The sequence below is a fragment of the Pimephales promelas genome, chromosome 3 (genome assembly GCF_988280905.1).
Source record: "Pimephales promelas chromosome 3, fPimPro1.hap1.1, whole genome shotgun sequence".
NCBI classification, from domain to species: domain Eukaryota; kingdom Metazoa; phylum Chordata; class Actinopteri; order Cypriniformes; family Leuciscidae; genus Pimephales; species Pimephales promelas.
The window spans coordinates 5559745-5573392 of NC_142771.1; the positions used below are offsets into that span (position 1 = coordinate 5559745).

General features: G+C 35.3%; 1 protein-coding gene across 1 annotated transcript; it reads left to right on the plus strand.

Moving 5' to 3' along the window:
- Positions 1-997: 997 nt before the first annotated feature.
- Positions 998-12716, plus strand: LOC120463175 (GTPase IMAP family member 8). The gene is made up of 6 exons (XM_089129012.1): positions 998-1194; positions 2641-2849; positions 3332-3373; positions 3474-4211; positions 6213-6887; positions 9109-12716. The coding sequence occupies exons 2-6, from the start codon at positions 2846-2848 to the stop codon at positions 11055-11057; spliced, it is 3408 nt and encodes a 1135-aa protein (XP_088985138.1). The 5' UTR covers positions 998-1194; positions 2641-2845; the 3' UTR covers positions 11058-12716.
- Positions 12717-13648: the final 932 nt, after the last annotated feature.

Consider the following 13648-nt stretch of genomic DNA (forward strand, 5'->3'; position numbering starts at 1 on the left):
ATATTACTCATAAATACTTTTTTATATTCCTAGATTTATCTGTTGAACGGTTTCTTATACAGTTATTGCTAAACTAAAATACCCTTTTCAGTTTAGTGTTACGTTTGTAGCTGTGGCGAAATAAGATATTACTGTCAAATGTATGCCAGATAATACAAATACTCTAGTTCACTGTATGTATTTGTTCACATCTGAAACACGGCATATTAATTAACGCAGGGATGGAAGTAGCTATAAAGACGCACATCCATTCGGAAAAGGAAGAGTCGCTGCATTAGAGTCATTATGTGGATCTAAAGCGAGTTCACACCGGATTCGCAAAAAGTTTGTCCTGAAAGATGGAGCAGTTTCCACTTTAAAAGCAGAAGCTGTTGTTTATGGACCACAACCCGTCAATGTGTTTTATTCTTTGACTTTGTTGATGTTTTCCATCATTTTCTATCGTTTTATGTGTTGTAAGGCTGTTTCAAACACATATTCATTTTAATCCGTCGAACTTTTAATGATGGTGTTTGTAATCGTGGTTCTGTGTAAACATTTTCTTTACTGTGGTAAAACCAGATGGTTAGTTAGTCTCGTAATGTGCTCATGGTTCTGATTGCAGGGCTACATTCGTTTTGTAGAGAGTGTGTATGCGAGAAAGCTAGAGTGTGTGAGTGCTGATCAAATAATCTCTTCGAGGATTATAATATTATAATATGAGGTAGAACGAATGTATGAAAAGCATGGACATGTTTGCCTGTTTTAACATAAACAGCAGTAACAGCTGCTCGATTCCTCTCCACTAATATTCTCTAAGTCTTTCATAAAGCAATATTGACGCCTATGTATACAATACAAGGGCGCACGTGCAACTGGTAACGGGGCGTGACGCTTCCGGAGAGCGTGAACCAGCTTAGCGAATCACAACACACTGGGCCAAGCTGACCAATCAGAGCCCGTTGTGTATTGTTCTTCTTCCGTTTTTTTGGCGCTTTGATGCGATCCGTTGTTTTTTTTTGTTTGTTTTTTTTTTTGGCACGCGTTGGAGAAAATGACCAATAACACACACGGAGAATAGATCCGAGTCCCGCCCCCTGAACATACATCGCTAACTGATTCTTGTGTTTTCTTTCTAGCTTCTGAGAGGCTGCAGTGACATTTGGTTGTGCGAAGCGAGCGGCAAAACTCCTCTGAGGGAAACCTAGAGACGAGGTAAGCGACGGAGAAGTCAACAGTTTCTGCTCAAAATACGGGTCAAATCGCGTCAAATATTGATTTGGGGACAGAAGTTTTTACAATACTCTATGGCAATCGCGGGATAAGTGGCATAGATAATCGTTAACATTATATTATATAACGTTATAGTCATTATGGCCTTTAGAAAAATGTTTTTTTTTTTGAGGAGGTGATTGGCCCATGTGGTGCAGTCTAAGCTTTTGTCCTTAAAGGAATTTTTTCCCTTACATGTATGTCTGTATGTAAAATTAGGTAGAAAGTTAGGTATTGTGTATTGGCATTTAGATACAATGTGTTATCCCACCGGTCACTATTGTTGCCGTTGACATGTTTGTGAGTTCTATGAACAATTTTAACAAAGTTGAGTAATTGCAAATGCATTTATCAATACTAGACACCTTGAACATGATGTGTACCAAAAATCTATGTCCTATCTTTAATTTAACATACTTTACTAATCGCTTATTTGGGAGCTTTGCTGCCATCCTCTTATATTGGCACAAACAGGAAATAAACAGCTCTGGTCATGTGACTATTTACAGTAAACATGCGACACTGCACATATTTCATTGAGACCCTTTATTATTTCAAGATCTTCTAGAAATGCATTGATAGATTTTTCAGTAACACTTTTATAGCCTTAGAAATGAAAAAAAAATTATGGGTACTATTACGGTTACTACACTCTAAAAAATGCTGGGTTGTTTTAACCCAATTTTGGGTCAAATATGGACAAACCCAAAATGCTGGGTTAAAAATGTAATGTAAAAATTTAACCCAACGGCTGGGTTAGTCCATATTTGACCCAAAGTTTGGTTAAAACAACCCAGCATTTTTTAGAGTGTATTGTGATCGTTGGGATTAAATGGGTTAATTAATCAATAAATAACCAATATTGAGTGTTCACAGGATGAACTGAGTAATTGGTTGTAATGTTAATGTAGCTACATCAAGTTAACCCCATTAACTGATGCAAATATTCATAATCAATTATAACAAGTTATGTGTTGCGGTAATGCATTTATTTTTCTTTGCAATTAACAATTAAATCACAAACAGTTTGTTATGTTGACCTCAGTTTAGTTGAGACCCACTTTGATTAATTCTGTTGTTACTTTTTTCTAATGATTTGAAACTTTGTTTTATTTGTAGACTAAATAAAACTTTTTTTTTTTTTTGCAAATCCTTGACCTTGTGCCTTGCCTTTACTGCTTGATCGGTGACATTATGATTGATTATTAATATTTCATAGAGCTAATTTGCTACAGAGAAGTGCGAATATGTCCCTTTACAACATTAGGGAAGCTGTTGTTTCTGTTTCACTTGAAAAAATCTGTAATGTATTTGCACACATTGCTTCTTTCAAACTAATCCATGTTAATAGGATATTTTTACAACAGTTTCTTGACTGTCTTTTGTTAGCATCAAGGAAAAGAGTCTGAACTGAAAAGCTCCTCAGAGTAAAGCAGTATACAGCCACGGACCGCCCACAATCAAATGTGTGGCAGTGTGAGAATAGAGTGTTTGCAGTTCGTCATGTGCATGCAAACGAAAGCAGGAGCAATTTGCTGAGGAGTCAGATTTCAACACAACGCTTGAGGCTGCTGATGGTGAAATAACACCCAGAATGGGTAGGCAACAAATTAAATTACAATAAATGTAGAAGATAGGTTGAAATGTGTATATAATGTGGCAATGGAGTAAATAAAGATAACCAGATAATAAGTCAGGTTTTTTTTTTCAAATTGGATATAATTCTTTTTTAATAAAAATATGAAGAGGATTTATCACTTTGACACTGATAGTATTGTTAGGTGTGTATTTAATTTCTAGATTAGATTAAGACCTAGATTAAGTCACATCATATGCAGCAAGAATTTGACAAAAAACTTGAAAACACTTTATGTACACACACTCTGTCATTTTGTTATTTATTTTTTTATGTTTTTCTTGATAACTTTTTTCCAGAAATTCCTAAAATATTTTACAGTGAATTTGAATCAAATCACAACGTTCTGTTGTGATCAATTGTGATCAATCTGACATGATCATTAAAGATTCAATTACATTTTATTCTTTACATCTGATACTATATGGATGATTTTATTTTCAGAGAGGCAAAGGCGGGGAAGTCTACTTGCTGACAGTCCTAACAGTAAGTCAGTTAAATAATAGATTACATTGTACATACATAGTACCATGTAAATATGGCTGATTTTTCGATCATTTTTCAAACATTTTGTTTTGTTTTCCAGTGTGTGATTTGAGGATTGTTCTTCTGGGTAAGAATGTATCAGAAAACAGTCGAGTCAGAAACTTGATCCTGGGAATAGATATGCGTGAGAGTGAAGAGCCGACAGCTTTAGAGCAGAACAATATAACCAAAGTCAGTGGGATGGTAAAGGACAGACACATCACCGTCATTAACACTCTTCATCTGCTGAATCCACACATCTCAGATCATCAGATCACACACACAGTGAGAGAGTGTGTGTCTCCGTCTGATCCAGGACCTCATGTGTTCATACTCGTACTGCAGTATGAAGACTTCACTGAGGGGGACATGAGAAGAGTCAAATATGTGCTGGAACAATTCAGTGAAGAAGCAATTAAACGCACTATTGTGCTCACGACTGATAAAGAGACACACGGATTGATTACTTCTATGATCAGTCATACTGCACAACTGATTGGAGGCAGCACTATGGTGCAAATGCAAACTATTCATCAGTTGATTAAGGACTGTGGAGGAGGACATCTGCAGCTGGATGAAACAAAAACAGAATTGCACTCAGATATATTTCAATGGGTTGATATGATGGGCAAGGGAAACCAGGAAGACTATCTCAGATGTGACACATTTAATGATTTTAAAGGAATGTCTGTGGATGAAGAGCCAATCACTTCAGACGACAAAAGCACAAGTTCTCGCCACAATGATTCTGGAAAACCCAAAGAGAGACCAAAAATGAGAAGTGAAGAAAGTCCCTTTTGTAAGTGTTCAGACTTGCTCTTTTAAATTTGTAATTCATTACATATAGTTTCAGTAAAATACATTTGAAAAAGGTTTTAAAATTTGCTTTGACTCTCAGAGGTAACTGATACTAGACCTGATTGTATTTTTAAATTGTGCCTAATCCAGTGAGTTAAGTATAATAAAATAGATCCTAAAATTATACATGAAATAATATATTGTAGTAACATATTGTGTTATATATTACAATGAAGCATGTCACCATTGTTGAGATTCATATACTGATTCTTGATGACTGTGGCCACTTTTACACAAAGCCGGGTATTTAGCAAAACGAATATTTCCCCCTCTCCATTTTCAAAAATAACATCGTTCACACACCCGCATAATAAATACGCCGTCGAGAGCCATCATAACTATGCCAAACCTATTGGTGGCAGTGTAGGGGTTAAGGATAAAGCCACGCAAGCCAATCAGATTCCCCAGAATCGACAAGAGAGAACCTAAAACGCCGTTTCCATATATGTGGTAAATGAATAAATAAAAAAACATAAATTTAAAGAAGTTAACAGACATCATTGCAATAGATTTTAAAGTCTTTTAAATATAGCAACATGGAGCATATCATGTTTATTTGTCTCCTCTTGGACTGAAGCACATGCTCTTCTCTTCAGCACAATGAGATTTTTGTTAAATAAGTGTTGTTGTTTTTTAAACACTGTGAATATTTACAATTATGATCATGTTTAGTCACACACAGGCCCCGTTTACACGATTGGAAAACGCAGGGAAATATTTCCCTCATTTACACGAAAACGCCGTTTTTATCACTGAAAACGATTATTTCTAAAAACTGGAGATTTCTGAAAACGCCGGTTATGTGTTGCCGTGTAAACTGGGAGAAATACATATTTCTGTTCTGTAATTTGTATATTTGTAAACAGTCTGAGCAGTACTTGTTGAACTTTTAACTTGCTGGCTCTGAAAGCTACTAACAGTGTTCCACAAAAACCTGCATTGTGAAAAAAAATATTTATTACAAAAGTTTAAGTGTAACCATCTTTAATATACATTAAACTCAAACTCATGTGACAAGGGACTAAAGTAGAAGTAAATTAGAAGTTAACTGTTGTTCCAGAAAGAGGAACAGAAAGCTAAAGTAGAAGAAAACGGAACAAGGACACCAGCCTTCCCAACTGTTATACTTGTGATCTGGGAATAGCAGTATGTAGTGTAAACATATTATGTGTGCATTGTTTTTTATTTATACTTTTTTTTTAAGATGATACAAGAAAGCAAAGTCCAAAATCGATTCGTCCCAACATCTATTTTCACCTCTCTGCAGATGACTCACAGTTGTACTTGCCTCTAAAATCTAGTGATTCAATACAATCTCTTCTGGTCTGTCTCAGAGTTATCAAAACTTGGATGGTTACCAACTTTCTCCAGTTAAAAAGTGATAAGACAGAAGTCTTGTCACTATTTAAGTCTTGTCACACATTTTTGGTTCTCCCAAGGCAAGATGCACTTTGGTGCAAAATTTAGGTCACTTCACCCCATTTATTAAACCTTATGGCAGAAACTTGGGTGTCATTCTTGACTCAGAACTCTGCCTTGACAAACAGGGGTGCGTTTCCCGAAAGCATCGTTAGCCAACCATGGTCATAAGTTCCGTCGTTACCAATAGAGTTCAATGGAAATTGCGACCATAGTTGTCTAACGATGCTTTCGGGAAACGCACCCCAGATTAGTTCTGTTGTCAAAATAGATTTTGCCAGCTCAGAATAATTTCCCGTTATCCATGCCTTTATTACATCACGGCTGGATTATTGTAATTCCTTCTACTTTGGCCTCTCGCAATCATCATTTAGACGTTTGCAGTTGGTACAAAATGCATCAGAGTGTCTTTTTTAACTGGTAATTAAGCCTCATCAAGCTATAATGTGGTTTAAACTGATTGGAGTTTAAAAAAAACGTGTTCTGTGAAACTGTGACTATGTATGTTTTTTTTTCTTTTTAGTGTCAGCTAATTTATCTGGAAAACAGAAGCTGAACCTGGTGCTGTGTGGAAGCAATAGATCACTAAAGGTCGCTGTGTCCAAACTATTACGAGGAAAATCGTTAAAACCTTCAAGTCAGCTAGCAAGAGGTAACGAGTGTGTGAAGAAAGAAAATAAGGTTCATGGATGTGTGGTCAGTCTGGTGGAGCTTCCAGCTGTCAATCATCTCTCAGAGGAGGAAGTGATGCGTCAGACTCTCCGCTGTATGTCTCTCTGTGATCCTGGAGTTCATGTTTTCCTCTTCATTGTTCCTGTTGGTCCTCTGACTGATGAAGACAAAGCAGAAATAGAGAAGATCCAGAAGATATTTTACTCCAAAGAGCATTTCATGCTGCTCTTCATCTCAGATCTCAGTGTTGACAGACCAGTGACAGAATTTGTCAAATCCAGCACAGATTCTCAGAGGTTAATCAGTCGTTGTGGAGGTCAGTACAGAGTTATGTTTTTAAAGGTGCCTGAAAATTCAAGACAGATCCCAGAAATGCTGGATTATATAGAGAAGATGAAGACTATACCATATTCACTTCAGACATATGTGAAAGCTCAAGAGAACAGAGTCAGACATGAACTGGAAGAAAAACTGAGTGAAATGGAAAGTATGATCAAAGACTTGCAGCAGAAGATTCAGTCAGAAGGTGAGTGGATTTTTGTATTGTGCTCTGTATTGTGTGTTGTTTTGTGCACAATCATTTCTTTATGTTATGAGAAAGAGCATAAAATAGTCAAACTGGCAATTGAAAGAAAAATGTTGAATTGCATTAGCTAGCCTAATTGAACAAAAAAAATGCATTGATAATAATAATTGCATTTTAATATAGAGGGAATGCATTGACGTCACTTTCCCGCCGGAACAACCCCCCTCAGCCTGACTGAGTGGCAAAAGATCTGCTGCCTGACTGGATTTAATAGGGGAAACTGCGAAAATTCGACTAAAACGAACAATTTTATCAATTTAAACAAAATGTTGGACTTGACATGCAGCCAGGAATCATGTTGCCTGACATTTATGTTTGCTTGATTTCGACACCGGGGAAATAAAAGCAATATAGACCTAAACATAAAACAAATTTGTCTGTGAACGCTTTATGTAAATACAATATAGGTAGGTCTAATACGGGTGATCACTTAGACATGATTTCTCTATCTTATTCATTTTTTTATTTAGATATATATTTAGATATTCTAAAAAAACAACTTTTTGTTTATTTTATTTTTTTGATAAGTATCAGGTTTGCATTATGATTACAATCAAACAATAACATTTGTTAAAAAGGGAAAACAATGCAGACAGTTTCTCTCTCTCTCTCTCTGTGTGTGAGTGAGCGTGTGTACACAGCAAAATCTCCAGTGTTAAATTAACACTGAGAAGTGAGAATTATATAAACTCTGAGCAGAGTGTTAAATGAACACTGAAGCAGTGTTAAAGTTAATGAGATAATTAAGTGAATAATTGAGTGATGATTGAGCACTATTGAAAACACCTGATGATAACAAGCAGAATCACTGAAGGAGAAAAAATGATTTTTTAAGTCACCATTATGGTGATCAGTGTTTGGTTTAGCTGGACTCTTGACCCTTAAATCATTAACTTTAGATTTTATTTGGCTGCAGTATATGAGTTATTACGGCTAGATGAACAAATAGAGAAGATGATCTAATGGTGTTGGCTGTGTTTTAACAAAATCATTAATTGACCTGAATCGCTGAACTCATCAAGAGCATAAATTCTGAGTTAAAATTACCTTAAGGATTTTATCAGCACGGTCATTTTAGGACACACCATTTGTAGCCTTTTCAATGAAAAATTATTAAAAATATATATTTTAAAAAATCCCCAAACATTTTAATTAGGCACACACAGACATCAAGAATTAACATACTAATCTCAGCAATGGTGACAAACAGATCACCTCTGAACATAAGCTCATTATTTATTCACGCAGCAATGCATGATAGGAGCCATGAATGAGTTTTGATTGGTGGCACCCAGAATGCAATGCAACATGCTTTATAACTGTTACCATTGTTGAGATTCACAGCCTAATTATTGATGTCTGTGTGTCTTAAAATTGTAGAGAAGTAAAAAAATTGTATAAGAAAAGCTTTTAAGAAATTATTTTGAATACATTGTCAGCATTAAAAATATTACGCTGTACAAGGTCACTGCTGCTATAATTAATAAGTAAACCTAACTCAGAATTTAAGCTCTATATGAATTCAGTGAATCAGGTCAAATGATTGTGAAAGAATGATTATGTTAAAATAACCATCATCATCAGATCACCTTTTCTATTTGTTCATCTGGCTGTTATAACTCATGTACTGTAGCCAAACAAAATATAAAGTTAATGATTTAAGGATCAAGAGCCTAACTTAAGCAAACACTGATCTCCATAATGGTGACTTAAAAATTCCGGTTTTCTCCTTCAGTGATTCTGCTTGTTAACATCAGGTGTCTTCAATAATGCTCAATCATCACTCAATTATTCACTTAATTGTATCATTAACTTTAACACTGATTCAGTGTTAATTTAACACTCAGCTCAGAGTTTATATAATTCACAATTTTAAAGTGTTAATTTAACACTGGGGATTTTGCTGTGTGTGTGCGTGCATTTGAGTGAGTTTTTTTTGGTTATTTATTTATTTTATTTTGCATATTCTTGCATATTCTCTGTGTGTGTGTGTGTGTGTGTGTGGTGGGGTGTCTTATTTGCACTCTTGATGTTTTAGACTCGTGTCACCCCTTCATTGCTGTGCACTTTTTTTCTGCAGTTGCTGATCAGTAGTTTGTATCACCAAAAGTTTATCTGATTTTTCCTTTTTTTTATTAATTCTACCAACATTATGTTTCAGGTGCTGAAGGTGAATCAAATGATCATGAGTGTCTGAGAATTGTGCTGATCGGGAAGACAGGAAGTGGAAAGAGTGCAACGGGAAACACTATTCTGGGAAGAAATGAGTTCCACAGCCAATTAAGGCCAGATTCAGTGACGACTGTGTGTGAGAAGGGAGTTGGTGAAGTTGATGGTCGATCAGTCGCTGTTGTTGATACTCCAGGACTCTTTGACACAACACTGCAAACTGATCAAGTGGTGGAAGAAATCGTGAAATGTGTTTCACTGTCGTCACCTGGACCTCATGTGTTCATCATTGTGTTGAGTCTGGGAAGATTCACCAAGGAGGCAATGGACACTATGGATCTGATAAAGAAGATCTTTGGTCATAAAGCTGCTCAGTTCAGCATCGTCCTGTTCACTAGAGGAGACGATCTTGAGAATGAGTCCATAGAAGATTATGTGTGCAAATATAACTGTGCTGAACTGAAGAAACTGATCAGAGATTGTGGAAACAGATTCCTGGCTTTCAACAACAGAGAAAAACATGACAAAACTCAAGTAACTCGCCTGTTGAACATGATAGAAGAAGTGAAAAACACCAATGAGGGTCGATACTTCACTAACTGCATGTTTGAGGAGGCAGAGATGTCCATTAAAAAGAGGATGGAGCAAATAATGAAAGAGAGAGAAAGAGAAATTCATGTTCTAAATGAAAAATTAACAGCTCAATATGAGATGGAAAAGAAAAATATGATTAAGAGACTTGAGGAAGAGAAACAAAGAGCAGACGAGGAGAGAAAGAAAATGGAGAATCAATTCAGAGAAAAAGAGGAAAAGCTGAGAAGAGAGTTTGAAATAAAAGAGAAAACAGAACAAAAGAAACGAGAGACTGAAAATCAGAAACGATCAGAAGAGGAAAAACAGCAAAAAACTGAATATCATCGAAAAATAGAAGAAATGAAGAGAGAGATTAAATATCAGATATCACAGTATGAAAAACAGCAAAAAGAAAAAGAAGAAGAAGATAGAAAGAGAGAAGAGAAATACAGACAAGATCAAGAAAAGATGAAAGTTGAACAAGAACGAATTATAGCAGAGTTACGAATGAACCAAAAAGAGGAAATAAAGAAGAGAGAATCTGATGAGAAAAAGAGGAATGAAGAAGAAGAGGAAGAGAGACAGGGATGGAAAAGAAAATTAAAAGAGGCTGAAAATGACAGAAAGGAGACTCAAGAGGAAATTAAACGACAGCAGAGAGAATGGGAGGATGAAAAGAAACGACAGATGAGAGAACGAGAGGAAGAAGAAAGAAAGAGAAAAGAGAAACACGAAGAACAACTGAGAGAAAAACAAGAAGAACTGGAGAAAATGAGAAAGAGATTTGAGAGAGAGAGAGAAGAAGAAAGACAGAAGATAGAGGAGGAGAGAGAGAAACAGAGAAGAGAAAGAGAAGAAAAAGAGAGAGAATATGAAGAAAAGAAAACTGAAATGAAAAGACATTATGAAAGACTGGAGCGAGAGAGAAAGGAGGAGTGGGAGAAAAGAAAGCGAGATGATGATGAAAGACGAGAAGAAGAAAGAAAGAAATGGAAGAAAATGATTGAAGATCTGACACAAGAGCAAGATAAAGAGAAAAGGAGAAGAGAAAAAGATGATAAGGAGAGAAAAGAACAAGAAGAGAACGAGAAAAATGAAATTACAAAGGAATATGAAGAGAAAATAAAAGTCATAAAGAAGAAACATGAAGATGAAGCCAGAAAACAAGCAGAAGAACTGAATGATTTCAGAGAGAGAAAAGAGCAGCACATTCAGGAGCTCAAACTGATGCTGGAAGAACGTCATAAACAACACGAACTACTGGAGAAACTCTATCAACACCTGAAAGACCACAGAGAAGAAGAAATAAAAGAGCTACTACAAGAAGTTGAAAAACAGAAGAATAAAACCAGCTGTGCCATTCTGTGATTTTCAAAATGATCTCTTTGTGATTTTCTAAATATGAGTGTCAAATAACAATATTAATGTTTTTTTTGTTGTTGTTGTTATTTACCTGAAACTTTTATCCTATCATTGGATTAACTGGATATAGTAGATATAGGGGAGCACGGGGCACAACCTAACGCGGGGTTAAATGTAACACAGACCGTTTACATAGTTCGTCAGGATCAAGCAGGCTGTGTTTCCGATATTTTTCTCTTGCAGCCAGAAGACGGTCTCCTGCGAATTTGCGGAAAGTTTTGATTATATTTCGTGAAGATACTGGACAAAGAGTGTTTTGACACCATGAAAGTAATTTTTTTCATCATAGGTTTTTTTTTCGGTTTCTGAGTTGGATGTATACGCTTCCAAATCTAACTTTATATTGCCTTAATCACTGTCTTGTTGGCTCAAACATAGCACCGTTTTGAAACATGTCAGCAATTCCTAGCGACTGTTAACTAGGCTTAAAATATGTAATACACAGCGGGGTTAGTACTAACACAGTGTTACAACTAAGCCTCCAAGTGTACAATGATAATCAAAGGAAAACGGAGCCACACAAATTTTCAGGTTTGAGTGTTTATTTATACATTTAACTTTGTTGGACGTTCACAAACAATGTTGGAATTTAAAATGTTTAAAATTTAGTGTACTATGAATGATAACTTGTTTATTTATTAAAAATATTGCCTGTTATCAATGCAATAAACCCTTTTTTAATTTTTCATTTTAAGCTCATTTGTATTATTGTTACTGTTGTTGTTGTTATTATTATTAATAATAATAATTGTACATGCAGCTGCCACACACAAATCTAATTCATTTGCAATTACAATATTCATAATTTTATTTATTATTATTTACAAGACTGTGCAGCCCCTTTCTATGTCCCCATCCATGATATTGATCCATAATAGAAGGATGATTGGATGAGGGATGGATGTATGGATATCTGTCTATACAGATGCATGAACAATATCAAACTATACAAATAAAATAGTCCTGAATTATGTGTGTTAGACACAAGTGCTACAACTAACCCCTCTGTCTGTTACAATTAACCCCGCACATGGGGTAAGTTAACAATTGCACTTCTGTCACTTTCAGTGCAACTGTACGAAAATGGTAGGTCCTAGAAAAAAACGTTAAGTGTTCATTTGTAGCAGAGATGTGTTGCTTGTGTAAAAAAGTATTAATCTAACCTAATTATTTTTTCATTAATTTAGCCAAAACCAAAATGCGTTAGGTTGTGCCTCGCTCTCCCCTAACCCCTCACAGGGAGAAAAAAAAACCCTCAACTCTCTTACACTTTAACAGAATATAGTTTAACAGTCAATATTCAAAAGTATCAAAATATATTACAAATGTTTTAAATATCAAAATTAATATCGAACGCATTCGATACACTGTTAAAAAAAACGCTGAAATTTACGGTAAAATACCGGCAGCTGTGGTTACCGTAAAAAAATATGGTGGCAACCTTTTATGTTTTACGGGACTTAAATTTACGGGCAAAAAAAAAACTGTGAAATTTACGGTAAGAAAACACCAGCTTGGATGCCAGTATTTTATCGTAAAAATATTGTAGCAACCTTACTTTGGACTTAAATTTTTGGCATAATAAATAAATAAATGAAACATCAACTCTGTTTCCCAGTAATTTAGCATTATACAGTAGCAATCATTTTGATTTTATGGGACAACCCTTATGTTTCATTAGCCGACAAATGTTATTATTCATTTTCACTAAAGCATTAAAATCTGCTTTATATCTTTGTAAAATACTGATAACCACCATAATAATACAGGTGGTAAAAAAACACATTATGATTCAAAGTTCGCCATTAATTTTCCACACAAGTTGAGGCACACATCAATATATGTAAGGAGCACAGTGTCACACACATAAAAAAAACACCATCATGGTTACACACACATGACTCCAAATAATGCCATACCCATTCATTAAACAATATATAATGTAATAATATAAACCCCAAATGTACATAATTAATAACAGAACCTAGAATCGCTAGTTTCAAGTTATTTATTTCTGATTAGTTTTCTAAGAAATGTTTAATTTGTTGGTGAAATTATGGGTTTGCGTGATGCTGTTTTAGGGAGGCGTGTTGCGGTGGCTTTAAATGAAGCGCTGCAGAGCTTCTGGCCAATGGTAGAATGGGATGGTTTTGGGTCACGCATGTCTAAGGCTATTAGCCCAACCTGTCCTGCTTTTCTGCCTGATCTACTAAACACGAATTATCAACTGAAAAATAAAACATATAGCCTATAACATAAACGGTGAAACCAAAAGCTTCAACAAGCCGAGTAACACTTTACAATCCCATTAATTAACATTATGTTTCATTGAATGCATTAATTAACGTGAACTAACAACGAGCAATGTTACAGTATATAATGTTTGTTAACAGTTCGTTGTTAGTTCATGTTAGCTCATGTCCCTCCATTAATTATAAAAATATGACTTTTGATATTAATAATGTATTCATAAATGTGGAGGTGATCCTCCTCTTCTTATTTTGACTACTTTTTGCTTCACTTGAAAAAGTTCCTTT